General features: G+C 43.1%; 1 protein-coding gene across 6 annotated transcripts in view; it reads left to right on the forward strand.

Annotated features, from left to right (window-relative positions):
* Nucleotides 1-27,242, forward strand: part of ST6GAL1 (ST6 beta-galactoside alpha-2,6-sialyltransferase 1) — a 114,836-nt gene extending 87,594 nt beyond the window's left edge. For all 6 annotated transcript variants that reach the window (XM_081137625.1, XM_081137627.1, XM_081137630.1 and 3 more), the window contains 4 exons: nt 6,565-6,662; nt 20,288-20,386; nt 21,531-21,705; nt 24,265-27,242. In XM_081137625.1, coding sequence (XP_080993751.1) covers nt 6,565-6,662; nt 20,288-20,386; nt 21,531-21,705; nt 24,265-24,506 — 614 coding nt within the window. In that variant the 3' untranslated portion in view covers nt 24,507-27,242. The remainder of the gene's footprint in view (nt 1-6,564; nt 6,663-20,287; nt 20,387-21,530; nt 21,706-24,264) is intronic.
* Nucleotides 27,243-27,784: the final 542 nt, after the last annotated feature.

Below are 27,784 nucleotides of genomic sequence, written 5' to 3' on the forward strand. Positions count from 1 at the left end.
AGATGGAGTTCTTTGGCAGAGCCAGGACTGAGAAGACACCCTTAGACTGAGGAACTCAGAGCATGATTGTTTATGTTAGAACTCAGCAAACATTTTCTGTAAATGACCAGAGAGTAAATATATTTGGTTTTGAAACCATACAGTTATCTTTCACAACTTCTCAACTCTGCTTTGCAATGCATAAGTAGCCATAGGCAATAGTAAATAAAGGGGCTTGTCTGCATTCAGTAAAACTTGACAGAATCAGAGGACTGGTCAGATTTGGCCTACAGAACATAGCTTGTCAACCCTGACCTACATGTCTAATTTCCCCAACCAGAGTCAGAATGTAGTCTTCCACAGATAGTTATATTATTCATTAAGCTAATTTGAAAATATAAAAAAATGTTTGGTTCAGTTGTGATAAAATTTCTTAGAGTTACTACACCTGGAGGCAGTGAATTTTGATGTATTTATGAATTTACTGAGGAGCTGATTCTGCTGAATCTTCTAGGCATGCAGTTATGTCCTGTGCATATAATGGTGCATTGCTTCTTTTCTAATTTGCATTTTTCTGCTCTCTAATGCTAAGTTAAAGGGAAGTGGTAACATCTGTATTCTACAGCCTTCCTCCTTGCAAGGTTTGTTTGCTGGCATCCCGGTATCTATGGGTTTCTCTGGGTGATTTCCTGGAGTCCTGTTTGAGTTTTGTTGTTGTTGTTTTTAAATGAATTTATTGGGGTGACATTGGTTAATAAAATTATATTGGTTTCTGATATACAACTCTACAATACCTCATCTGTATATTGTATAGTGTGTTCACCACCCCAAGTCACACCTCCTTCTATCACCATCCCTCCCTGCTTTACCTTCTACCTCCCCTCACCCTCCTTCCCGCTGGCAGTCAACATCCTGTTGTCTGTGTCCTTCAGTCTTTCCTTTTTTTCTTTGCTTAATCCCTTCACCTTTCTCACCAAGCCCTCAACCCCCCTCCCCCCGGACAGCCGTCAATCTGTTTTCTGTATCCATGAGTCTGTCTCCATTTCGTTAGTTTATTTTGTTCATTAGATTCCACATATAAGTGAAATCATATGGTACTTGTCTTTCTCTGACTGGCTTATTTCAGTTAACACAATACTTTCCAAGTCCATCCATGCTGTCACAATAGGTAAGATTTCCTTCTTCCTATTCCTGAATAGTATTACTTTGTGTCAATGTACCACAGCTTTTTTATCCACTCATTTACTGATGGGCAGACCTGCTTCCAAATCTTGGCTGTTGTAAATAATGCATTGAACATAGGGGCGCTTATATTCTTTTGAATTGGTGTTTCAGGTTTCTTTGGATATATTCCCGGAAGTGGAATCGATTGGTCATAAGGCAGTTCCATTTTTAATTTTTTGAGGAAACTCCATATATTTTTCCACAGTGTCTGCACCAATCTGCATTGTCAACAGCAGTGCATGAGGGTTCCCTTTTCTCCACATCTTCACCAGCACTTGTTGTTTGTTGACTTATTGATGGCAGCCATTCTGACAGGTGTGAGGTGATATCTCATTGTGCTTTTAATTTGCGTCTCTCTGATGATTAGTGATGTTGAACAACCTTTCATAGGTCTATTGGCCATCTGTATATACTCTTTGGAGAAGGGTTAATTAAGATCCTTTGTCCATTTCTTAATTGGATTGTTTGTTTTATTTTAAATTTTTAATTTTTGTTTAAAATATTACAGATGTCCCTTTTTCTCCCCTTTAACCCATTCTACCCAGTCCCACCCCCCTCCCTAGTCCCTCTCCACACCATTGTCCATGTCCTTGGGTTGTGCATATATGCATATAAATTCTTTGGCTAATCTCCCCCCCCCCCCCGCCCTCCTCCATCCCTCTGAGATTCATCAGTCTGATCCATGCTTCCATGTCATTGAATCATTTCTGTTCATCACTTTATTAAGTTCTTTAGATTCCACATATAAGCGAGATCATATGATGTTTGTCTTTCTCTGCCTGGCTTATTTCGCTTAGCATAATATTCTCCAGGTCCTTCTATACTGTCCCAAAGAGTACGAGATCCTTCTTCTTATAACTGCGTAGTATTCCACGGTGTAAATGTCCCACAGTTTTTTTATCCACTCATCTACTGATGGGCACTTGGGCTGTTTCCAGATCTCAGGTATTGTAAATTGTGCTGCTATGAACATAGGGGTGCATATATTCTTTCTGATCAGTGTTTCAGGATTCTTAGGATATATTCCTAGAAATGGGATCACTGGGTCAAAAGGCAGCTCCATTTTTCATATTTGAGGAACCTCCATACTGTTTTCCATAGTGGCTGCACCAGTCCGCATTCCCACCAGCACTGTATTAGAGTTCCCTTGTCCACATCCTCGCCAGCACAGGTTGTTTGTTGATTTGTTGATGGTGCCATTCTGACAGGTGTGAAGCAATACCTCATTGTGGTTTTAATTTGCATCTCTCTGATGATTATCGACGTTGAGCATTTTCTCATATGTCTCTTGGCCATCTGTATGCCCTCTTTAGAGAAGTGTCTATTCAGGCCCTTTGCCTATTTTTAAATTGGATTGTTTGTCTTCCTTTTGCTGAGTACTATGAGTTCTTTGTACACTTTGGAAATTAGCCCCTTATCAGGTACATCCTTGGCAAATATGTTTCCCCAGACCGTGGGGTTCCTTTGCATTTTGAGGCTGTTTTCTTTTGCTGTGCAGAAGCTTTTTAGTTTGATGTAGTCCCATATGTTTAGTTTTTCTTTTGTTTCTCTTGCCCTAGGAGCTGTATCAGTGAAAATTCCACTATGTGGGATGTCTGTGACTTTACTGCCTATGTTTTCTTCCAGGATTTTTATAGTTTCGCAACTTATGTTTAAGTCTTTTATCCATTTTGAGTTTATTTTTGTGTATGGTGAAAGTTGGTGGTCTAGTTTCATTTTTTTGCATGTAACTGTTCAATTTTCCCAGCATCATGTATTGAAGAGACTGTCTTTACTCCATTGTATGCTCTTGCCTCCTTTGTCAAATATTAACTGACCATAAGGGCGTGGGTCTATTTCTGGGGTCTCTGTTCTGTTCCATTGATCTATATGCCTGTTGTTGTACCAATACCAGGCTGTTTTGATTACAATGGCTTTGTAGTACAGTTTGATGTCTGGTAAAGTGATCTGTCCCGCTCTGTTCTTTTTTCTCAAGATAGCTGCAGCTATTCGGGGTCTTTTTTGGTTCCATATACATTTTCAAAATGTTTGTTCTAGATCTGTGAAATATGCTGTTGGTATTTTAATAGGAATTGCATTGAATTTATAAATTACTTTGGGTAGTATGGACATTTTAATGATATTAATTCTTCCAATCCATGAGCATGGTATATTCTTCCATTTGTTTATATCTTCCTCTATTTCTTTTCTCAGTGTCCCGTAGTTTTCTGAGTACAAGTCTTTTACATCCTTGGTTAAGTTTATTCCTAGGTATCTAGTTTTTCTATTTGCAATGGTAAATGGTATTGTTTTTTTAGTTTCTCTCTCTAGAAGTTCATTGTTGGTGTATAAAAATACAACTGATTTCTGGATATTTATTTTGCTTTCTGTTACTTTACTGAATTTATTTATCAATTCTAGCCATTTTTTGGTAGAATCTTTAAGGTTCCCTCTGTTTGGGTTTTAAAGCTCTTAAGCCTTCATAGCAAAGGGCAGTTTGACAAACAAAGATCCTGTCCTCTTTCCTTATCAGCCCAATTTAGTGGCCTGTTTTAAAGTTGTCTATGATTGATTTTTTTTCTTCTTAGAATAAAATCCAAACTTTATACCTGGCCTCCACAGCCTGTGTGATCTGGTTCCTGCCTACCTCTTTAACTACATCTTTTATTCTTCTGCCTCTCACTCATTGGTCTCCAGCCAAGTCCTTACTCTCTTTGGGTCTTCACACTGTTGTGTCCTCTGGTTGAAATGTACTTAGTTGGGCCCTTCCCAGGCCCAACCACTGTTTGGGTCTCAGCTAGAGGCATTCCCTGAAACATCACCCTATCTGAAGGAGATTTCGCAGGGTCTCTGTTACATAGCTCAGTTTATTTGTGTCATAGTATTAATTACAATCGGTAATTATCTTGAGTATAGGTTGTTGTGCTTCTTTACTGTTTCACTCCTTTCAGTAGATTATGAGATCTCTGTGAGCAGGGATCTTGTCTTGCTCACACCCATTGTTTTCAGCACCCAAAACTATTCTTATCAGAGAGCAGGTGCTTAATTAGTATTTGTTGAATGAACAAAACATTCTCCTTTGTTATGGTGGACACCAAGGACCTAGTCTCAGCCTGCTGTGCTGGGTGTTCTCCTTTTGCCCTTCTAAATCCACTCTACTTTTTTCTATCTGACTATGTGACCTGGGAAATTAAAATTTGGTACTGTGTCCACTAGGCTTCCTCGCCCTCTGGCTTTTATTTGGTGTTGAATAATAAAGGTGCTGGTATGAAACTGTGAAGAAGGGGAGTGAGGTCAGGCTATCTGTCCCCCAGGGTCTGTCCTGGCAGAGAAACCATAGGCTGCTTCTTTCTCTTGACTGAAAGTCTCAGCCCTTTTCAAACAGCCCTCACGGCCTCTGAATCCTGTTCTTCCCCTTTCCCCCTTCAGGGCCTAGAAATCAGCAGGAAGAAGGAAAGAGAGGTTGGGGTATTGATTCCTCTCTTGCTGGCAGGACATTAGCAGTAGCTGTATTCTTGAGTCCACAGTTCCCGACAGGTGGCCTTCTGCTCCTCTTGCCACATTCGCTGTAGAGGTAGTAATGGTTCCCTGCTGTTGCCAACCCTGGGGCATTGCTTCATTCCTTGCTGATTTCCTTAATCTCTATCTACAATTTGTAAATAGTCCTTTTTTTCAACTCTCGATTAGTACTCCTTTTGAGCTTGTCATTCTTTCCTGTTGGGAGCCTCAGATGAATCATTTATCACCTGTGAGAAAAGAAAGTTGACTAAGTGAAATTTCTGATGGATCTTCATTTCTAGCATGATTATTATTAGTCACCTGTGAAACCAGAGATTGATTCTGACCAAAAGTAGTGCAATCTGAATTGTGTAAAGATGTACCTTCTGCTATATTTGTAGTACAGCGTGCTTGCCCTGTAAACTTATCAGGTTTGGACTATGCACAGGTCATGCAATTTTCAAGTGCTTTTGATAAGATTTTGTCCAAGGATGGAAGATTGGGTTGTTGTGAAAGAGAGGTCTAGATTCCTCAGGTTTCGTAAGTATGTTAGAACTGAAGTAAAGAAGTAGGCTTTCATCCTTTAATTCTGAGGGTATTCTCTTTTCAGATCATCTTGTTTTGAGTTATATGCCCACCCCCCAACCCCTTTCTCCTGATGCCACCTTTGTGGATAAAGAACCACCCAAAATAAACTTACGTGAAGAGAAATAGAACCACGGAAGATTGACCTGACCTCCAAATCTGTGCAGATTTCAGTGGTGAACCCAAACTTGCTTGATCAAGTAAGGCTGGGATGAACTCTCATAAGATTACAGAGGTTTAGGATTGGGATGAATCATAAAAGTCAACAGTTACCTCCCCCATTGAATTGGTCAATGCCAGTCAATTTCTCCAAGTCTTCCAAGCTCTGCTTAAGCAGCTACATGAACTAGAACCAGGGAGAGAGCAGATTTTTTAAGATGGTCTGTTTGATCTTGGCTGGGTTTAGGACATTGTTTCTGATAAATAACTTAAAAAAAAGAAAAGAAAAAAAAAATGGGGTTTAGTTTAGCTCTATGACCTTCTCTCCCTTCTCTGCCACCACCAGGTTGTGACTCTTTCTAGGCTTCAGATTCTTAAATGGAACACTTGGGGTGTGGTTCTTGGATGCCATAGTGAATCCCTCCCATTTGTTGGGCACTGCAAGCTTTTAAGAGTGTAATGGGGTGCTTTGCACTTATAGGTTAGACCGAGCTTATGGTAGTGTCTTCGTATTTCTCACAGTGATAGAAGTGTAACCTCCTGGTAATACCAAGAGAGTATTTGGTTTTGCTCCTTTGGTAACTGGAATAATGATCCCAATGGCCCCAGTCACTTTTCCACTGTCCCTAAACATACTGGTATTATTATTATTATTTAAATATATTTTTATTGATTTCAGAGAGAGGAAGGGAAAGGAAGAGAGAGAAATAGAAACATCAATGATGAGAGAGTCATTGATCGGCTGCCTCCTGCACGTCTCCCACTGGGGATCAAGCTTGCAACCCAGGCATGTGCCCTGACCAGGAATCGAACCTCTATCTCCTGGATCCTAGGTCGATGCTCAACAGCTGAGCCATGCCCAGCAGGGCCATACTGGTATTATTGAATGGATTTCAGGAATGCCATGATATGGACCTCTTTAGCCCTTGCAGTGGCCAAGCAGACAGGTGGTCATCTCTGTCTATGAACTTTATCCAATGCACCATACAAATATGATAATTTCTTCCTGTGTATCATGATGTGATAAAGATTGGGAAGTGTTATATTCTTCCCTCCCCTCCTGCCCTCTATTTCTCCACAACTTATCTCTTTCTCCGTATTTCTGGTACTCATCACTTCTTGTTTCCTTGTGGTTTATAGATGATCATGATGCAGTCCTGAGGCTTAATGGGGCTCCTACAGCCAACTTCCAACAGGATGTGGGCATGAAAACCACCATTCGCCTAATGAACTCTCAGGTAAAATTTCTTCTGTGCAGATAGGGTTGTTTTGAGGAATAAGTGAGAAAATCCATGCAAAGCACTAAGTACCTGGCACATATGTTGGTAAAATTAGGTACTCTGGTATTTATGTGTGTAGACATTGAGATGGATGTGGGGGATACAGTGATGAGCAAAACAGACTTGCCCCTGTTCTCATGTTACTAACAGATACAATCAAATAGTCATACAAAGAAATTTAAAGTTGCTATAGAGAACTAAAGAAGAGGGTCAGGATGCTTACAGAGCCCATAAGAGGGAAATTTTCCCTTATCAAAGAAGTCAGGAAAAGTGAGGAGGTGTTACATAGCTGTGTAGGAAGAGAGGGGGAAGGCAAGAAGGGTAGGGGCAAGAGCTTTTCAAGAAGAGGCAATGGCGTAGGCAAGGCCTTGTGGAGGGGAGCAGGGGCAAGAGGACCTAGGAAGAGATGAATGTATGTGGGGCGGGGTAGTGTGGGGGGGTGTGTGGTGAGAGATGAGGCTGAAGGCAAGAAGGTACCAAGCTATGGGGCTGCATTTAAGTATTTTTAATTTTATTAAATTTATTGGGGTGACATTGGTTAATAAAATTATATAGGTTTCAAGTGTATAATTCTACATCATCTGTATATTGCACTGTGTGTTCACCACCCAAAGTCATATTTTCTTCCATTACCATATATTTGACCTCCTTTACCCTTTTCTACCCCCTTTAGCTCTGGTACCACCCATTCTGTTGTCTGTGTCTCTGAGTTTTTGTTTGTTTGTTGCTTTCAGTTTTATATCCCACATATGAATGAAATCAAATCATGTTGTTCTTGATTTTTTTGCATCTGATTTATTTCACTTAGCACAATATTCTCAATATCCATCCATGTTTTCAGACTTACATTTTGTAAACATCCCTGGCTTCCATGTGATCAAAAGCCCTACAGTGGATGGAGAAACACAGTTTGGAGGCTTTTGGAGCACCCTGGAATAGAAATGCTGGTAATTGCACCAGAATAGAAATTAAGGTGAATGTGAGAAAAGACTGGATTTGAGAGCTATTTGGTATGTGCAGTCAACAGGCTTTAGTGTTGGATAGGCTGTGAGAGGTGAAGGAAGAGGGACCACAGGTATAATGGGTTTCTGGCTTGTGTAACTGGCTGGCTAAAAGTCACTGAGATTGAAAGTACTTGAAGATATTTTGGGTTGTGAGGGCTAGGATCAGAGGGATTGGGTAGAGATAAAATCTTGGTTTTCGAATATGGTTGATCTGAGCTGCTTTTTAAATGTTTATGAGGAGGTGTTAAGTAGGCAGTTGTACAAATGGGACTGGAGTTCAGTGGAAAGGTCTAGGCTGGAGATAAGAGTTTGTGAATCATCTCTATCTATGTGGCAATGAACTAGTGTGACTGAATGAGAGGACTAGAGAGTGTGTAGAGAAGGGAGAGGAGAAGTCTTAAGCAGGGGCTTTGGGGAATGAAAACAGAGCACTGTCCAATGCTGCTGAGAGACCAGTTGATGAAGATGGAAAAGCATTGTTCTCTCTCTCTCTTTTTTTAAAAAAAAATAAATATTTTTTTATTTCAGAGAAAGGAAGGGAGAGGGAGAGAGAGAGATAGAAACATCCATGATGAGAGAGAGTCATTGATTGGCTGCCTCCTGCATGCCCCCTGCTGGGGATTGAGCTCGAAACCCGGGCATCTGCCCTGACTGGTAATTGAACCTTGATCTCCTGGATCCTAGGTTGATGCTCAGTCTCTGAGCCATGCCTGCCCAGCCATTGTTCTCTCTTTAGAAAAATGGAAACCACTGGTGACCTTAGCAACAGTTCTTTAGGAGAGTGCTGAAGCCAGCCAGAAGCCAGATTGGAGTGTATGGAGGACCGAGTGGCAGGAGTGAATGAAAAAAAAAGTGGATAGTTCTTTCAAGAAGTCTGGTTCTGAAGGGCAGGAGAGAAATAGGGCAATTGCTCTTGAGAGTTAAGGGACCTAGGGCCAGATTTTGTTATTTTTATTTTTTAGATGGGAGAGAATTGAGTATGTTTAAGAGTCAATGGGAAGACAGTCACAAAAGGGCAAATATTGTATGATTCCACTTATATGAAGTACCTAGAGTGGTCAATTCATAGAGACAAAAAGTAGGATAGTGGTTTCCAGGGCTTTGGAGGAGGGAGGAATTATTGTCTAATGGGCACAAGGTTTCAGTTTGGGAAGATGAAAAATTTCTGGAGATGGATGGCAGTGCTGGTTGTACTACAGTGTGACTGTACTTAATGCTACTGAGCCATATTCTTAAAAATAGTGAAAATGGCACATTTTATGTATATTTTACCACAATAAAAAAATTAACTCAGTGAGGGGAAATCAGTCAATAAAGGGAGAAATTGAATATGCTAAAAAGAGAAGTAAATGAAGCAGTAGAGGGGGTAGATCCAAAGCCCAGCAGGAGGGAGTCGGAAGGAAAAAGGAAGAGGGGTGTAGCTGGGGGAGTTAGTAATGGAAGCATGAAAGGGCTTCTGTTTCTCTGCAAAGTAGAATGCAAGGCCCTGTCAGAGGGAGGCTGAGGAGGGGAAGAAGGAGAGCTTTTAGTAGAGGAGATGTGTAAGCCAAGAAGGTTTGAAATTGTTTGGGGAGAGTAGAGGAAGGAGTAGACCAGTAGAATGGGGTAAAACTTCCAGGCCATGCTGGCCATATTGAGGCTGGAGAGCATGAATTCAGAGAGAAATCAAGCTCTGTTTGATCAAGGTTGGTATGGTCAGTAGGTAACAGCAATAAAGAGAGGGAGCTTGGAGGAGCTCTGCAAACTCAGATTGGGGAGGCTGCCTGCTTCTTGGGCATCTCTCCAGGTGTTTAGTGAGGAACTAAATCTCCATCCCACAAAGATTCTGGAATTTTATTTAAAGCCAAGGTAAGATTGCCTGGGAATTAAGAGACAGACTTTGATCAAATTCCCTCCTCAGTACTTCCTAGGTGAGTGACTGGAGCAAGTTGCTTTATCTTTCTGAGTCTCAGTTCCCTTATTTGTAAAGGAAAATAAGAAGTGTTACCATGCGTGGTCTTTGTAGGAGCAGATGAGGTTACTAAGCATGGAACTTTTCACTTGGAGGCTGGTATGCAGCTCCAAGTGCTCTGCAAGTGCTCTGTAAGAGGCGGTGAAGCTCGCCTGTGTCTGTTGGGACATCACTGTGCCTTCCCAGATCCCAGACAAATGGGCCTCTTGTCTCCTGGCAGGGATGGTCAACTGGCTGGGGGCCTCTTGGGAGGCGCCCAGCACAAGGTGAGGTAAGACTTCTACAAAAGGATAATTTTTAGAAAAAAAGTAAGATCATGACCTTCATATAGATATAAAAATCAACTTGGGTTAAGCAGTCTATGTTATTCATATGAGAGAACCAGGCAGATGTTCTAACCAGTTCAGGGGAAAAGTCAAAAGAGCACAAATTCTGAGTAAAAGAGTGAAACTTTTTATCTGTGAGGTGGAAAGGAGGAGGGGGGAAGTCAGTTGAAACTACCGGGCAAGATAGGGTAAACATGTCTATAGTTAACTACAGTTTACAGAGTTGTAAAACAGCTGCCATAGTACTGGAATCTGATGAAGAGAAAGGGGGTGCCGAGGACAGTGCATCGTTTCTCACTGAGAATGGCATTTTTCCCTCTACCTCCAGATCGCTGTGTTCCCTCCGCCAGGGCCGAGAGGTGGGTGACCACACTGTCCACTCTCAGGAAAGCCTTTCCCAGTCCCCCTCACGCACACCGACCCTCCTCCCTCTCCTTCCATACATGGCACTATGCCTCTGGGCTGTTCCTTTAACACTTTTTTTCCAGGCCGCTCCATGACAGTGCTTCCTGTGATACTGACCTGTGACCGACACCTTCCTATCACTGTCCTTCCTCACTGTCTGTCTTCTCTATCTTTTGTCTTGGTTATCCCAGCTATTTTGTGTCAGTTTCTGTGAAGGAGCAAAGTGAGTGCCACCACTGCACACTGAGAGCAGCTGGCACCAAGGCACTGGGAGAGGAGCTGTCGCTTTAGTAAATTCTACCTGGGAGCAGCTCCTTCTCTCCCCACAGGGAGAGCTCTTCCTGATGGCAGCTGTCTCTGATGGCAGCTGGGCCCGGGTTTGTTCAGCTCTCCACCTCCCTTGGGTGGCACCTTTTGTGCATCTGGGCAGAGACAAATCAACGGAAAACAAAAGGTGGTTTTCTTACTGAGAAGGTAGCTTTTTATAGCGAATGGTCTCATACTGTGAAGTTTCAGCAAACCTATTCAGGCGTGTATGTGCCAGGCGGTGTTGGGAGAGTCAACAGGAAAATCATATATAGCAAAACGTGTGTGAGTCTTTAAATAAATTCAGTTTTGACTTTTAGTGTAAGAAGGTTGAAACTCAGCTTCAGCCCCTGCTGCGCCCAGTGGCCCCGAGGGAGGGGACAATGGGGCACGAAGGCCTAGTGGCTTCCTAAGAAGCTCTCATATAGGTTGGGGAGAGAAAACCTAGGTGCTGTGGGTAGCCCTAGTGTGTGCTGACTGGACTTTAACCAGACAGCCTCAGATCACTCAAAGGGACTTTCCTGAGTAAGTAGCTATTGCTACTTAGTAAATACTTTCGTTGTCTAAGGCCCATGCATATCTTATTTTTTTGATACTCATGTGAGGTGTGATTACCAACCATTATCTTTTTTTTTTTTTAAATATATCTTTATTGATTTCAGAGAGAGGAAAGGAGAGGGAGGGGGAGAGAGAGAGAAACATCAATGATGAGAGTCATTGATCAGCTGCAGCCCGCAACCCGGGCATGTGCCCTGACCGGGAATCGAACCCCGATCGTCTGGATCCTAGGCCGACGCTCAACCACTGAGCCACGCCCGGCCGGGTGCCAACCATTATCTTAAATGAGGCCACTGAAGCTCAAAGTTTATGTATGCTCAACACCTCTACTTCCCTCACCTTGTGCTCTTTGACCCCTCTTTGACAGATGTTGTATTGTATGATTGTACATCTGAAATTTATATAATGTTATTACTCAATGTTACCCCAGTAAATTTAATAATAAAAGAAGAATTTATGTGAGTTGTTCTGGGTAGTGCAGAGAGTACGTGATCACCATAGATTTGGGTCTAGCTTTGTTTGCCAGCAGCACTTTAAATCCCCTAAACTTTCTTTTAAGCTCCAAATTTTCCTTCTCAAAATGCCGACCGTCTGGATAGGTGGTGGTGGTGGGGTGGTTTCTATCAATAGCAGATCTCAAGACTGCTAGGGTGAGCTGGTAATTTTGATGGACACCCCCAGCCTCCCTTGATATAGTACTTTAACATCATGATTTGTGAGCTGAAATTTAGACACAATGGATTTGGGCCAGCAGACACAATCTAGGTGGCTGATATTCTTCAGAACCAGAGAAGGAGGTGTAATTTGATGTGAGATTCAGCTCATTTCTAAGCTTTGAGTCACAAGTGGTTTTGAACATGTCAGACTGCTCTCAGTCTTTCCTTGTGTGACCTTTCCATCAGGTGTGCAGCCAGCTGCCCGGATTCCATTCAGTCAAGCAAATAAGCTCCCACCGGACCCTGCTTGGTATGGGGGGAGAGCGAGAGAAGGCAAAGGGCTTCCATTTAGTTGAAGAGAAAAGACCTCCCTCTTCTTCCCCCACCTACACACACAAAGGCCGTAAAGGTGCAGGGCAAAAGCTGTGCATATTCTTTTTCTATGAGTCTGACTATTTTAGATACCTCACATAAGTGGAATAATGCAGTATTTGTCCTGTGTTTCTCTTATTTCATTTAGCATACTGTCTTCCAGGTTCATCTGTGTTGTTGTATATGGTAGAATTTCCTTCTTTTTTGAGGCTGAGTAACAGTCTATAGGAACAGATTGTTGAGTGGTGGTTGCTAGGGGCTGAGGTGAGGGGGACATGGGTAGTTGTTGGTCGATGGGTATAAAGATTCAGTTATGCAAGATGAGTAAGTTCTAGAGACCTGCTGTGCAACATTGTGCCTACAGTTCCTATAACAATGATGTATCGTACAATTAAAAATTTGTTAAGATGGGAGATCTCATGGTATGTGTTCTTACCACAATAAAAACTTAAAAAAACAGTGTGTACCTCAGGGCGGGACTTCTCAGCCTCCAAAAATGTGAGAAATATATGTCTGTTGTTTAAGCCACCCAGTCTATGGTATTTCCTTATACTAGCTATATAGTATGACTAAGATAATACTTTAGTCTGTATTCCTAATGATACTGTTTTATGCAACCAAAGCATAGTTGTCAACTTTATACATTTATAGTGATATCATGCTCTTATCTAATCTCTCTGCATCCCAGTTTTGTTAACTGACTTGCTCATGACTTTTATGGCATGTGTTTTCCTTTCTGGTCCAAGATATGGTTCAGGGTCAAGTATTGCATTTAATCTCCTTTAATCTAGAAAATTTCTATAAACTTTCTTTGCCTTTTAAGACATTGACATTTTTGAAGAATAAAATCCTTTAAAAAAAATTAAGAAAATATTTGGGTTTGTCTGATATGAGATTCTGTTTATTTTTATATTAAATTCAGTTTATGCATTCCTGGCTGGAAAATTACATAAATACTGCTGTGTCTTCCTAAGAGCACATACCAGGAGGCATCTGCCCCTCAGCTAGAAAAAGTTTCATCATCACCTGGATAAGGTGGTGTCTGATTTCTTCACTTTTCCTTTTCGGTCCACGTGTGAACCCTGTAATACTATGCCACTATTCTGCTCCTCATCAAAATTTCCTTCTATGTTTAACATGCTTTGATCACTTTTGCCTGAACTAACCTTTAATATGATGATTGAAAAATGGTAGCCTTGTAACCCCAGCTTTCCCTCCTCCACATCATCTGCTTAGCACTCAGGATTCTACTATAAGCGAGAGCCCTCCCTTCCTCGCCTCCATTTATTCCTTCCCTCCCTGTCTCCTTCCCTCCCTTCCAACTTTCTTTCCTTTCTGTCTCTATTTACTATTGGTAAGAATTCATGGGTTTCTAATTTTTTAGTGGTTTGTAATTCATTACTGTTCTAATTACTTTGGTGCTCCAGTCATCCCAGATTTGGCCAGTGGGAATTCCCTCAAGCTGGCAGCTCTTGTTTCTCTGTGGTGTGCATGCCCTCATCATTTTTTTTTTAAACTCTTCTATATTTTCTGGCATAACAAGATGTTCCAGTTCATTTTGTGCCTATCTGTTGGGTTTTTAATATTTTATCTTTGTTAATTTTATCCTAAATGTACACACAAAATATTCTGGATCAGAGACAGGTTTCTTAAATATTTACAATAAATAATTAAGTCATTATCCCTCTTTGTCCAAGTTCTTACTCATAAGGCAAAGCAACAAAAGCCAGGTCAGTTATCCTCCATGAGTAGCCAGATACCTTGTGCACAGGGACAACAATTAAGTGATTTTCCCCCTGTTTATAAAAGGACAGGAGGTAACTACCCTCTTCTCCTGAAAGGGTCCCCCTCTTACCCCAGCCCTTGGTATATAAGCTCACCTAGAGATGTTTCTCAGCTCCTGGGCCTCTCCTCCTGCTCCAGCTCTCCTGGCCTCTTGGACTATTTCTATATTAACCTATAGATATAGTCTGGGCTACAACCATTTGGCTTCTTGGGGAGATAAGAAAAGTTTTATTATGTTTTTTTTTAATCCTCACCAGAGGACATGCACGTTGATTTTAGAGAAAGGGCAAGGGAGAGAGAAAGAGAGACATTGATGTGAGAAACATTGATTGGCTGCCTTCCTATACATGCCCTGACCAGGGACTGAACCCACAACCTAGGTATGTGCCCTGACCGGGAATGGAACCCTCAACTTTTTGATGCACGGGGCGATGTTCCATCCAACTGAGCTACACTGGCCAGGGCTTATGTTTTGAATCAGAGCAAAGCAATTAGCTAGACAAATAGCTACAGTTTTATTCTCATGGTAAATGAAGAGTCTCAGGAGTCTAGGGCTCTTTTTTTAGGAGCACTGAGAGATCCAGGGAAGTTTTATTTCTCCATACTATTCTATCCTAGCTCTGGGATTTATCATTGTTTTCCAAGGAGCCCTGGTTCCTTTAAGTAAAAACTGGTATTAGAAATCAATATCTGGGCAGTAGGTGGGTGTGTTCATGCCTACTGAGGTGTCTGTTTTTTGATCCCTTTAAACAGGTAGAGCTAGGAATTATATGTATACATACACACAAGTATACCTGTACATATATAATATCTGCATGTATTCATTCACTTACCTATATATGTACATATACCTGTGTGTATATATACACATCTTTATAGACACAGGCATGTACATGCAAATATGCCTATTTTAGAAATGATAGACTAAAGTTGATACCTTCAAGTTCAGTCCATCCACATAAAGGTATTTCTTGCCTTCTCCATTCTGTATTTGTATTCCTCCTTCTTTCACAGTGAGAATCCTGCTTCTAACAACCTCAGCACATTTATCTATTTGTTCAAATTCATAATACATCTAAAATTCTTTGCACATTGCTTTGCATATCTCTACATAAAGCAACCCTGCTAAAGAGAGTTCCAGATGTGTTTGGAGTTCTCCTCACACTCCGCCCAAGACTCACTTTACAGAGTCAAATTATATGCACCTAAGTTACCTGGATTAGTCCTCCTGGTTCTCTTCACCAAAATTACTGAATTCATTTGAAATTCAATTGTACTCATTGTGTTTCAGTTTTAGATTTTTCTTTTCATTCCTCTTTTTAAAATATGCAGATTATTAACATGCTTCCAAAATTCAAACTATCCAAAAAGGTATACTCAGGGAAGGGTCATTCCCTCCCAAATTCCTTCCACCCTGTACCACCACCACTTCTGTAGGTATCCAACTTTATTGTTTTCTGATTTATCCTTTTGTTTCCATCAATAAAGACAAATCGATGTATATACATTTTGTCATTCCTCTCGTTTCTTACACAAAATATAGTGGACTCTATTCTTTACACTCGGCTTTTTTCCACTATCTTCTGGAAATCGTATCAGTTCATAGAAATCTTTCTCATTGTTTATTATAGCTGAATGGTACTCCTTTGTGGATAAGTTTCATAGCTTATTCTACCAATTTCTTTTGCGTCCATTAAGTACTTTTCAACATTAACTTCATCCAATATTTTATAGTTGCTTTTGATGACTTCCTGTGTTGCTGGGTAGAATTACAGGCCCCTCTGATTTGGAGTTTGTGGGGGGGTTCAATTTGTGGAGCCCTTCTCTCTTTTAGAGCACGTCCTGTTCAGGTCAGGCCTTCCCTGAAGGCTCAGAGCCTCCATATGATTTTTAATATCTACTCAAAACACTGACCACCCTTTTGTATGTCTTCCTATAGCACTGACTCTCTTTGCAACTATGGCAAATTTGCAGATCTGTCAACCAGAACACACACTTCGTTTTCTTATAACTTAACATTTTTGAATTAAGGTTGCCTGGTATAGTGGGACAAGATCCCACAGACCTTGCTTTGTATCTCAGCTCTATCCCTACCTAGCTGTGTGATCTTGAGCAGTTACATAACCTCGGAAAGCTTCCTTTTCATGCCTGTTTGGAGCTTGGAAATATTGTGAGGAATAAATAAGAAGGCATTGACCTGGATTGTTGTGTGAGTTTAACAAAACCACTACATGTAGATGCTATAGTTAAGATATATCAATGTCTAACACACACACACACACACACACACACACACACACACACACACACACACACTATAGATGGGGTGGCTTAAACAACAAAGATTTATTTTTTCACAGTTCTAAGGGCCAGAAGTACAAGATTGAGGTACTATCAAAGTGGAGATCTTTTTCTGCCTGGTGGATGGCTGCCTTCTCTCTGTGTCTCCCCACTGCCTTTCCTCTGTGTGCATAGGGAGAGAGAGAGCTCTTTGGTGCCTCTTCCTTTTCTTATAAGTACATCAGTCTTAACAGTTTAGGGCCTCATCCTTATGACCTCATTTAACCTTAATTACCTCCCTGAAGACCTTATCTCCAATATAGTCACATGTGGGGTTAGGGCTTCAGCATAAGAATTTGGGGAGCAGGGGACACAATTTAGTCAATAACAGGGAAAAACTAACACAGTCACAGTGGTAATATCTGAAGAATGCAATTATGGGTGGTTATCATTTTCTTCTTTCTATAGATATAAATGTGTGTGTATATTCTTGTATTTTCTAACTTTTTGCAGGGAGCATTTCTTACTTTATGACTGGGAAGGTTGTTTTAAACAGGTTGCTAAAACAGCAACACTCCATCTCCCTTGTGTAGCCTTTTCCTGGCAGGTGCTCCTTGGGGATCTGTTGCTTTGGCAATGACTTACTCTCCTCATCTAGAGTCCCCAAGGATCCCTGAACTCAGGCCAGACTCTGCTTGTGGGTGAGTATAGGTGCAGTTGAGAGGAGCTTTATTCTCTCCCAAGTCCCTTCTGCTGCATTTGGAAAAAAAATGACAGACTGAGATGTGCCCTGAGCATAGCTGGTCACCTAGGCAGGACCCTACAGGATGGTCATGTCCTATAAATAAAGAACCTGAGGCCTGGAGAGGTGAAGGGACCCACTTAAGACCACAGAGTGAGTTAGACTCAAAGCAGTCTCCCAATTCCCTGAGCAGTTTTGAGGCTTTTTTGTTTTTTTGAGGGACTCTTTGATGTCAGAATTAATGTGTTAAGTTCAGAGCCATATCTATTTAAGATTGAGGGGTGCTTGCTGGCTTCTCCCCTTTCTGTCCACCAGATCCCAGCCCCAGCCACTTTCTGCTGCTTCTTTCTGGATGAAACTAGCATTTATCTCCCCTTCTTAGTAGTTTCATGAATTACTTTTTTGTTTGCCTCAACTAGCTCAAGTGAATGATCATTCCCTCTTTGGGTACTGTGAGAACTGAGGATGGCCTAGATCCTGATAGTGCACTGGCTTGTTTTAATATTTTGTGGTTTATGAATGTAGCCCTGTGGGAGCAGAAAGAACACTTTGGTAGGAGCTGACCTCTGGTTCTGACTGCCTTAAACTCACCTTGAAGCCTCAGACAGTCTCTCTTCTCTCTGGACCTCAGCTTTCCCATCTGAAAATGATGGATTTGGATCTAGTCCCTCAAGGATCTTCCAGCTGTGACACATGAGAACTCAGACAAAAAGCAAAATTCTCATGACACTTCCATACCCCTCACCACATGCTTGCTTTCTGATTTCCTTGCAAGAGCCAAGGGTGTCCTATCCTAGCGTCCTTGCATGAGGCAGTGCACTGTGCAGATTAGAAGTGTGGACTCTGGTGTCAGTCAAAAGGGTTCTAATTCAGACTCCTCGGCTTACTTGCTAACTTGGCTTGGGCAAGTTACTTAGCATCTCTATTTCCTTGTTTATAAAAATGGGCAGATTAATAATTGCCTCCTAGGGCTATCGTGAAAATGAATTGAGACAATATGTGAAAGTATCTGACTTGGAATAATTATCATTAAACAGCATCTCTTGTTATCATTACTGTTACCCTTTACTGTAAAGGAGAAAACTTTGTGCATCTCTCTTGAGATTTCTGAGCACAGTGGAGCCCCAGATCCTAGGAAGGTCTCAGGGTACCAGAAGTGGCTGCCACTCGCCTCCAGTTTTGTATACTAAGAAAACTGTTGGAGAGGGGCTGTGGCAGGAGGAGACATTTATAAAAATCCCAGTTATCACTAATCCTCATGAGCACTGTAAATCACCTGTTGTCAGCACTCTGCATAGAAAGAAGCAGAGCTCAGGAAAAAACTTATGCTTCTAATATTTTATTTTTACTTTCTCTGTTCTTTTTATTTATTTATTTTAAATTTAAAAGTGTTTTTGAACTACAGCTTACATTCAGTATTATTTTGTAGTCTTTATTTTAGTTAGCTTGTTTTGAGGTAAACATCAGGAATGTTTGTTACCCAGAAGAAAGAGAGAATGGCTACTGGGGGACACCGAGCAGACTCTGCCACGTACTCTCTTTGTAGTTTCGTGAAGATTCGCACATGCTGTTTCTTCTGTCTGAGGAGCCTCCCTCTTGCCGTCACACTCCCCTGACTTTGCCTATTCTTATTTATTCCTTAACACTCACTGGCCTCATGGCCACCCTCACCCTGGCACCCTGTATAACTGCACAATCCCTGGCCAAGGCGGGCCCACCACCCATATTTCTTGTCTCAAAGATATACTGAAGAAACAGGATTATATTTTTCAGATTTCCAGCGCCTTTCTACATCTGGGGAAGGTGTGGAGACGAGGTAGCCAAATGACCTAAGAGGCTTGTGGCAAATTGCTGTTCTTCGGGTTGTACACAGACTGTGTGCCCTCCCCTAGTTGTTCTGAAGCCACTGCAGTGGCATTGATTAGTCTCCACCTTCTCTGTGGCGAGTGACCGAGGTGGGGTGGGTTATTGTTATTGTTGTGATTCTTCCTTTCATTTTCAGTCAGTTCTTGATTTGATTTCTGTCACATGTCCCTCTCATTTTCTACCTGGGCAACGTCATCTCCCACCTGCTTTTTAAGGTCTGACAGCTGATTTCATGTCTCGGTTTTGGAGTTCTTAAGAGAGGCCCTGGCTTCTTTCACTGTCAATGTTTGGGGCCCCGTTTCTGTCTTCCTCATTCGCTCCTGTAGCCAATCTGATGAGTATGAAGGCCTAAGGAGATCACCCCACTTGCTCATGGTCACCAGATAAGTTAGTGACAAAGCCAAGAATTGAGCTCAGGTCTTTCTGTATCCAATTCTAGCATCTTTCACCTGATGCCACCATACTTTTTTTTTATGTTGGTAAGTAATTTAATTAACATTTCTGTGCATAATTTTCTCCCTGAGTTTACATTCTCTTAGGATAGATACTGAAAAGTGACATTACTGAGTCAAAGGGCATACATACTATTTTTTTAAGGATGTTAATACATTTTGCAAAATTGACCCAGCACAGCTGGCCTGGGAGTCTTATGCTAGTCACATTTTGCCCAGCTGAGTTGAACCAGCGCATGGAGGCCAGAATGGGAATGTGGGGGAGGAGAGGAGCTGCGACTGGTCTCCAGTAGGTTACTTGTAATCATCTCATCAGCCTGGTGAGATTCTTGTGTTTAGAGATACATGTTTTTGCATATACCCTGGCCCCTACATACAAACTGATGACTTTATTTGATGCTCAACCACAGACACAGCTGCAGAAATCATTGGCTGTATTGGACTCATGAGAGATAATATATCTTTCTCCATCACAATGTGTAAATACTGTGTACTGGACTTTATAGGCGATTAAAAGGATTTCCAGATATTATTTTGAAATTCTGACCTTAAACTTCACCCCTTTGGCCCTCTTTTGAAGTATAACTGCAGGGGACTATCTATAAGCCATTTTTACTGTGCCCTCGCCCCAGTAATATCAAAGTCTGAGTGCAACTCTTTCTACTCTGTGGCTGATCAATTATAACAAAATTGATCATAATTGATTTTGAGGGCCACACATTTCCAGCATCTTTGCCTTCTCCTCACTGAAATTAAGTGCTGCATGAAAACTTAGAAGCCTCATGGGGCTCTGAGGTCTCAGGTGGTCCTTGCGATGTGGTCCACACCAAACATGTATATGTAAATGCCCACGTGACAGCTTGTCTGTTTCTTCCTACAGTTGGTCACCACAGAAAAGAACTTCCTCAAAGACAGTTTATACAATGAAGGAATCCTAATTGTATGGGACCCATCTATTTACCATTCGGATATCTCCAAGGTAAGTGGGTATCTTTCGGAAACAGGAATTGAGTTTCTTATTTATCAATAGTTTTTCCTGAGCTCCTGGATTTTAAAGTCACAGCTGGGCCATCCACGAGGACTGGCTGTTTCACTCTATTTCATCTGGACTGGCAGGCAGTTCAGAAGTATTCCTGTCCTATACCAGTGCTCGCTGTGCTCTGGTCCACACTGCCATCTGTTGGTCTCCTGATGATGGTTTGTATCAGGAGGAATAGGGGTTCTGCTCACCATCTGGCATGGAGCATCAGCAGGAATGGACAGTGGTTGCTATTAGTCCTGTAAATCACATCATCACACTTGCCCCACACTTTCAGTTTCCAGAATTCTCCTCATTTCACTCTTAAAACAACATGAGGAAGTAGGTAGAAGTGTGGTTGTTCCCATTTTGCAGATGAGGAAACTAGAATGTGGAGAGGGAAAGTTACCTGTTCCGGGACTTGATTTCCTAAGCAAAGGACCAGATGCGTAACCGCTCATTCAGGGAAGAAGAGAGAGTGTCAGGCCTGTTGGCCTCTTGGCCTCTCCGAACAGCCCTCTCTCTGTCATGTGTGGCAATTGGCCTGTCCCTGATGTGGGCTGCAGTGGCCATAGGAGAATGGCTTTAGAAAGGACAGAGTGCACTATTCTCAGGACACTGAATTTTCAAGTTGGACATAGCAATAGCTGACAGGCTCTGGTGATCCTTTGCACCCTCACTACCTCAGTTTCTACAGTTTTAATTGATCTAGCTTAAAACTGAAATTTGCTAGGGTCAGGACAAAAACTCTCGACCCATAGATGTGACAAACTGTGTCCCAGTTTTCACCCCTTTAAAAATAAAAATGACAGTGGGGTTAGATGGTGCCAAGGGCCCCTTTCAGCACTGATAGTGTTCCCAGATTCTATGATCTTAAGTCTGAAGCTGCTCCAAGGTCACCAACCTCAAAATTCCCTGTGAGCACAAGCTACGTGTTGCTCCCTACTGCTATCAAGTGAGAGCTGTGATGTGGAGGGATGTCTGGAAGCTGCCCAAGGAAGGAGCCATGCCTCAGGCTCTGCTTTGCTCCTTCGCTGCCTTCCCCCAGGGTCCCCCCAAGTGCTGAGGATGCTTCTCTCCTTGAGACCATTTCCTTATTTTTCAGTGGTATCAGAAACCCGACTACAGGTTCTTTGATAAGTACAAGAGCTACCGTAGGCTCCATCCCGATCAGCCCTTTTACATCCTCAGACCCCAGATGCCTTGGGAGCTGTGGGACATCATTCAAGAAATCTCCTCAGAGAAGATTCAGCCAAACCCCCCGTCCTCTGGGATGCTTGGTGAGTCCATGTCTGGGGAAAGACCTCGCGTGTTTGTTTCTAGAAGAGATTAGCTGTCTTCTGTTGTCTCATTCATTCATTCGTTCACCAAACAATTGCTAGGTTTTTGCTGGGTTTGTACACTGTTCCAGTTCTAGCTAAGATACAGAGATTAATAAGATAGGCTCCTTCTTCTTTAGGGTGTTCAGTGGGAGAGTTCAGTCAGGTGTCTGAGGAAACATTTATTTTGTGCCAGGAGGGAGCAACCACCCTAGTGCCACAGGAGAAAGGACCCCCTCTAGGTGGACAGTCCAAGAGCTTCGTGGAGGAGTAGCTTTGGATCAGGCCTTTGAGAGGAGCAGATTTGGCAAGTGGAGATGGAATAGAGAAAAGCACAGATAGGGGAGGCGGGAGCACTGGAGGAGTGGGGCTGGGACTCAGTTGAGAAGAGTGAGGCACTGGCACCAGGCACACAATTTAAACAGGTGCCAAATTCAGTAACAATTCAGTATCTTAATACATTATCTTTTAAAAATCACAATTAATGCAAAATTTTATGATGCATGAAATATCAATATTTTAAATAAAGACAGGATCAGTAATGATATTATGCTGAGCTATATTAAAATCAGAAGATAAAGGAAAAATCAATAATACTTTAATCAAAATTCTAAAAATTGTTCAGCTAGATGTGGTCCTGAGAGAATGAGCAGAGAAGCCTGACTGGGTTTAGGAGCCATAAATGGAGCTGTGGGAGCTGACATGGGGTGGGCTGGGGTTCAGAGTGCAGAGGGCCCTGAATGCTGGCCACAGACTTTCTCCCTGGACTTTCTGCAGTCCTCTTGGCCCTCATGACCTCTCTGTCCTTTCACTTTAAGTTTGGCTGAACCATGGACGATATCCAAGGTTCGAGCCTTCGTATGTGCACGGGAAGGGAAGCTCCCTCCCCTGGGCTCCTGCAGTGGACCACTTTCCACCAATGGCCCCAGCCACTCATCATTGTGTAATTTACTTGTCCCCATATTAGACTAAAAACTCCTTCAGGGTGGGGACCATGACCTCCCCTGTTAGACTGAAAACTCCCTCAAGGGTGGGGACTGTGACCTTCTCTGTTAGACTGAAAACTTCCTCAAGGGTGGGGACTCTGACCTCCCGTTAGACTGAAAACTCCCTCAGGGTGGGGACTGTGGTTGACTCATCCTTTGTGGATCTGGCCCAGGACAGGCCTGTGCTAAATGCTCTCTGAGTAAATGAACAAATAAGTGTTTAATTTCAGAGATATTCTTTACAGAAAGAGGCAGGGTCTCTTCTTGTTTCACATCTTCATATCTTTCTCTTCAACTTTTGAATGGGTGCATTTGGGGCTTATCCTGGAGCCCTTTTGAGCAGGAAGAGTTGGGGAAGCATCATGGGGAACATATTTTCTTATTGCTCTACTGCCCTGCCTTTGCCCATCCTCTCCCCCCCCCACCACCAGTCCTCCCCCCTTGCCCATCCCTCATGGCGATGGCCCCTGCCAGGCCCCACACCAGTGCTCCAGGAGTTTTACTTGAGCCCTCTCTCACAGGAAGCACTCTTTCCCATAATTTCTAGAAGCACTCTTGCTGGGCATACACCCCTTAGTTGCAGAGGTATTTTTTCTCCCCCATTGGACCAGGGGCAGCCAGAGGGCAGAGGGGGGCTTTCGCCATGTCTGATTCTTCTGGAACTAAGTTGCTGCTAGCAGTTTAGAGTTTTGCTATTAGTGGGAACCGCTCCATATAAAGATTCTTTATATTTATGGTTGACAAAAGGGGTCTTAGAGCCATGATCTTATCGCCTCCTAACAATAATAGCCTGTGTGGTAGGAGGTGGGTATATCACCCTGTTGGGGCAGATGAAGAACCTGAGGCCCAGAGAAGGGTGTGTCCTGTACGAGATGACTGGTGGGGACAAGCGTGGGTGGTAGCAGCAGTCTCCTGCCTCCTGTTGGGTTTGCATCTCAGTATCTGTACCGCCTCCCCAAGAGCACCAACCTAGCCCCACCCCTTGGTTCCAATCTCCTGCCTGAATGAGCAGAGCTCATCAATACAGACCATGGTGTGCTCCTGTTCTAAATGTCCTTCCTCCCAGAGGAGGGAGAACTGTTCCCTAAAAGTACCATAAGAAATACCTTCTCCCAAATAGCACCATCTAAGAGGCTCCTCTGGGATAAAAAATGCTAGAAAGTATTATGTACATGTGATAGTACTATCTTCTCATTCGCTGTGTCCTCTCTCTTCATATAGCTTATTTACATTGATAAATTCATTGAGGGTAGATGGAATCCTTCAATCCACTAATATTTAGGGAGGACCTAACATGACCAGGTCCTGGCCTACATGCTGGGGATACAAAGGTGCATCGGGCTCAGTGACCCTCGAGGAACAGCTTGCCACATTGACTTACCAGAAGGACTCAGATTGAGAACCATAGTAATAACTAGAAACTCCAGATAGATATCTCCCCAAATTTGGGATCATGAGCTGTAGACTCATTGGGCAGAGCTCCGAGGTGTGGGATGGGTTGTCTGGCAGGACTTACCTCTGCTCCCTTCTCCAGGGATCATCATCATGATGACACTGTGTGACCAGGTGGATATTTACGAGTTCCTCCCATCCAAGCGCAAGACAGACTTGTGCCACTACTACCAGAAGTTCTTCGACAGCGCCTGCACCATGGGCGCCTACCACCCACTCATCTTTGAGAAGAATATGGTGAAGTACCTCAACCAGGGCAAAGACAAGGACATTTACCTGCTTGGAAAAGCCACACTGCCTGGTTTCCGGAGCATTCACTGCTGAGTGTGTGCTCCCTAGACAGGTGCCCTCACCCTTCTCCATTGGGGATTTTACAGCCCTTCTCTTGGCCACCCTGGGCCTGGGAAGACCACGCTCCCGAACAATCCCCTTCTGCTCCTTGAACTCTAGGCCTTCTGTCTGCAAGAGCCTTGGGGCTTTAGGACCCTGAGGGTGAAGAACCAGGTCCAGCCTGCCCTATTCCTATAGAGGTGTGAGCGCAAAGCCCCCTGCCACACACATGCACACACACCTAGCACTCTATGCAGACAGCGCCCTCCCTTCCTTCCACACGGGTAAATGCAAGATCCACCTTTCCTCCCAGAACTGCCAAAACTGGGTTGTTTTCTCCATCTGAATAATATTATTCTCACAAACCAGCACTCCAAATTGCTTGAAATCTGCACCTAGATGTTGATTTCATGTTTTAAAGAAATTCTCCCAAATTATGACTGTGTCTGGTAACGGGTGGCCCTAGGGAAGGAGGCGGGGCAAATAAGTGGTACAGGGTGAAGGAAACATGCTCGGTTCCTCCAGAACAAAGTTGCTCCTAAGGTCCCTGCCCCTGGGAGAGGCAGTGTTCCTGTCATTCAGGCTGATTTGGCAGGTGCTTAGCCTGGGTGCTTATGTGTAAAGGGTCTTGAGAACCCTACATTCCTTTCCATATGGAGATGGAGGTACAGAAACATACAGTCTACATCCTCAAGCTGCTTACAGTTTAGTGGGAGCAACAGACAGGTAGATGCAGTCAGTGCAGTGCCCTGGGGGCCTGTAGAGAGGTGGGCTTGCTGTGCTTGAGCTGTCTGTCTATGTACCCAGAGAGGAGGGCACACACTTATTGTGTCTGTGGGTCATAGAGGGCTTCAGAGAGCTGGGCCGTGGAATGGATTTTAGAGGAAAAAGAGAAACATGCCCAACAGATTTTGTCTGAGTCATTTGAGTTGTGTTTCCCTTTCTGCCTTTATTACTCGTATTTATTCTCTAAAGTCTACTTGAACTTACAGGCTCAAATTATTTTTTGAGGGAAACCCCAATCCATGTGTGAGGCAGCAAGTGCAGCCCCATGGCAGATACCGGACAAAAATGTTGCCAAAAACCTGATTTCTCCAGGCTCAGCTTGGCCTGCCCTGACCCTGTCCTACTAGCTGGGCTTATAACTGGATCCACCACTTCATTTTTCATGCCCAACCCAAACCTCCCTCTAACTGCCATCCTTTTTTTCCCCCCTTAAAGTGGTCTTCCCCCTCCTAGATTACTTCTAAGCATTTTTTCCTTTAAAAGTATCCTGAACTGATGTTTTTGACCTTCATGGGCCTTCTGTGAAAGGTCTCTCAGGGAGTGTGTGGGGGTATGGTTCCTGAGAACTTAAAGTTGCTCTCAGAGGTCAGAGACCATAACTGATTTTCACAAGGTGGATGATAGCCTTGTCCTCTGCCTCTCTAGCAAGGGGTCAGGGACAGAATCTCCCAGCAGAAGCTCCCCCACTGTGGTCTGTAAACATACATTCTAGATAGTTTGCTCACCACCGCTCCCTGGTAGAGAACCACCCTGGACTGGTCCTGGTGTGGAGAAAGTACAGGACTTACTCAAGGTTACTAAATAATGCTGTAGAGCCAGGCCTCCTATCTCCAGACCTCTGGACTTCTGGAGCAGGACCCTCGTGCTCAAGGGCCTCTAATGTTTGAGCTCCAGGCCGGCCACCTGGGAGCTATAGTACTCATCTGCTGCCAGTTGCTCAGCTTCGATAGGCAGTGGAAAGAGCCTGGAGTGAGAAGCCCTGGGTTTTCAGTCTGAGGTTCCCCTTTTTACTAGCTATGCCACCATGGGCAAATTCTCCTGTCTGAACCTCTGTTGCCACATCTGTAAATTGAGGGTGATGAGCCTATTTCACAGGGCTGTTGTGAGGGTCACATGAAACACCTACCCTGGCTCTGTTCCTGGCACCTAACAGGTGCTCAGTACATGGCAGTTTCCTTCCTTCCCTTACTAAGGACCTGCTCTCTGCTCACACCTGGGCAGCACCCTTCTTTGAAGGAGGCTAGAGATGGGGTCCTGTTCTTAGGAAATTAACTGTCCTGTTGGGAAACAACTACCCTGTTTGGAACAACCAGGAAACCATCTGAGGCAATAGAGGGGGTAGAACATGCCTCCTCCCCGTCTGCAGCCCAGCCCGGGCCTGATACCACTTGGGATGGGTGGAGGAGCTCTTGGGCCGCTAACTGCTGTGTGGAAATAGTCTTACCTGCCTCCCAGGGCCCATACATTCCTGGCTTGCTTTTTGCTCTTATTTGATTCTCTCATTGCGATCCGTGAATCATGAACACTGAGTGCAGAGGAATGTGTCATTCCATCCTCAGGAGATAGATGTTGGTGTGGACACTGAGACTACACTGGGTAGATGCTAGTTTTAGTTATTATTAATATAAGGGATCAAATGAATTCAAGTGTGATTCTATGCTCTACATAGATACTCTGGTAAAATTCACATACTGTTGGTCTGGCAAGATGTTTCATATTTGTTACAGATAATTTAAAATTAGGAAAGCCCCTGTCTCTAAGGGGTTCTGTCTCCCTCAGTAGTCATCTCTTCATCCTTTGTCATGAGGTCTCTAATCATTTTATCACTCAAATAGCTGTTGGCATGGTTTGGAATTGAGACATCTTCTAAAAAAATGCCTAAGCTAATTCTGAATTACCCAAAGATTATGTAAAATTTTAAAATAAATGTGTTTTTTAAAAGTGTGTTCCTCTCTTCTTATTTGAATGACTGCTGATTGTCAACTCTCATCTCCAAAGAGGCCGTGGCTGGAATCCTGAATCACCAAATCCTCCCCCACTAGCTCCTCTTCAGTACTCCAGGAAAAGGAATGCTCACTTATGTGTCAGGATAGCTTCTGTGAGATATTGACTGATTTATTGATTTTTCTTCCTTTTGCTTGCATTCACACGACTAAGCTGCTGTTTGTGCAACACCTAGGGGAGAAAGCAAAATGAAAGGAAAATACTTGCCTTGGTTTCCAAAAGCCCAAAACTCTTAAAGGAATGATGTCCTAAGGGAATAGCCAACATGTTTGGATAAAAATCCTGAGGAGAAGCAGGAATAAGGGGAGAAAGAATTCCATTACCCAATGACCTGCCCACCTTTTGTTATGGCCTGAGTATGCCCCTAAACTCCTATGTTGAAGTCCTAATCTCCTTTACCCCAGAATGTGAACTTATTTGGAAATAGGATTATTGCAGAGGTAATTAGTTAAAATCAAGTCATACTGGAGTATGGTGAGCCC

This window comes from Miniopterus schreibersii (genome assembly GCF_964146895.1).
Source record: "Miniopterus schreibersii genome assembly, chromosome: 5".
In the NCBI taxonomy this organism is placed as follows: Eukaryota; Metazoa; Chordata; class Mammalia; order Chiroptera; family Miniopteridae; genus Miniopterus; species Miniopterus schreibersii.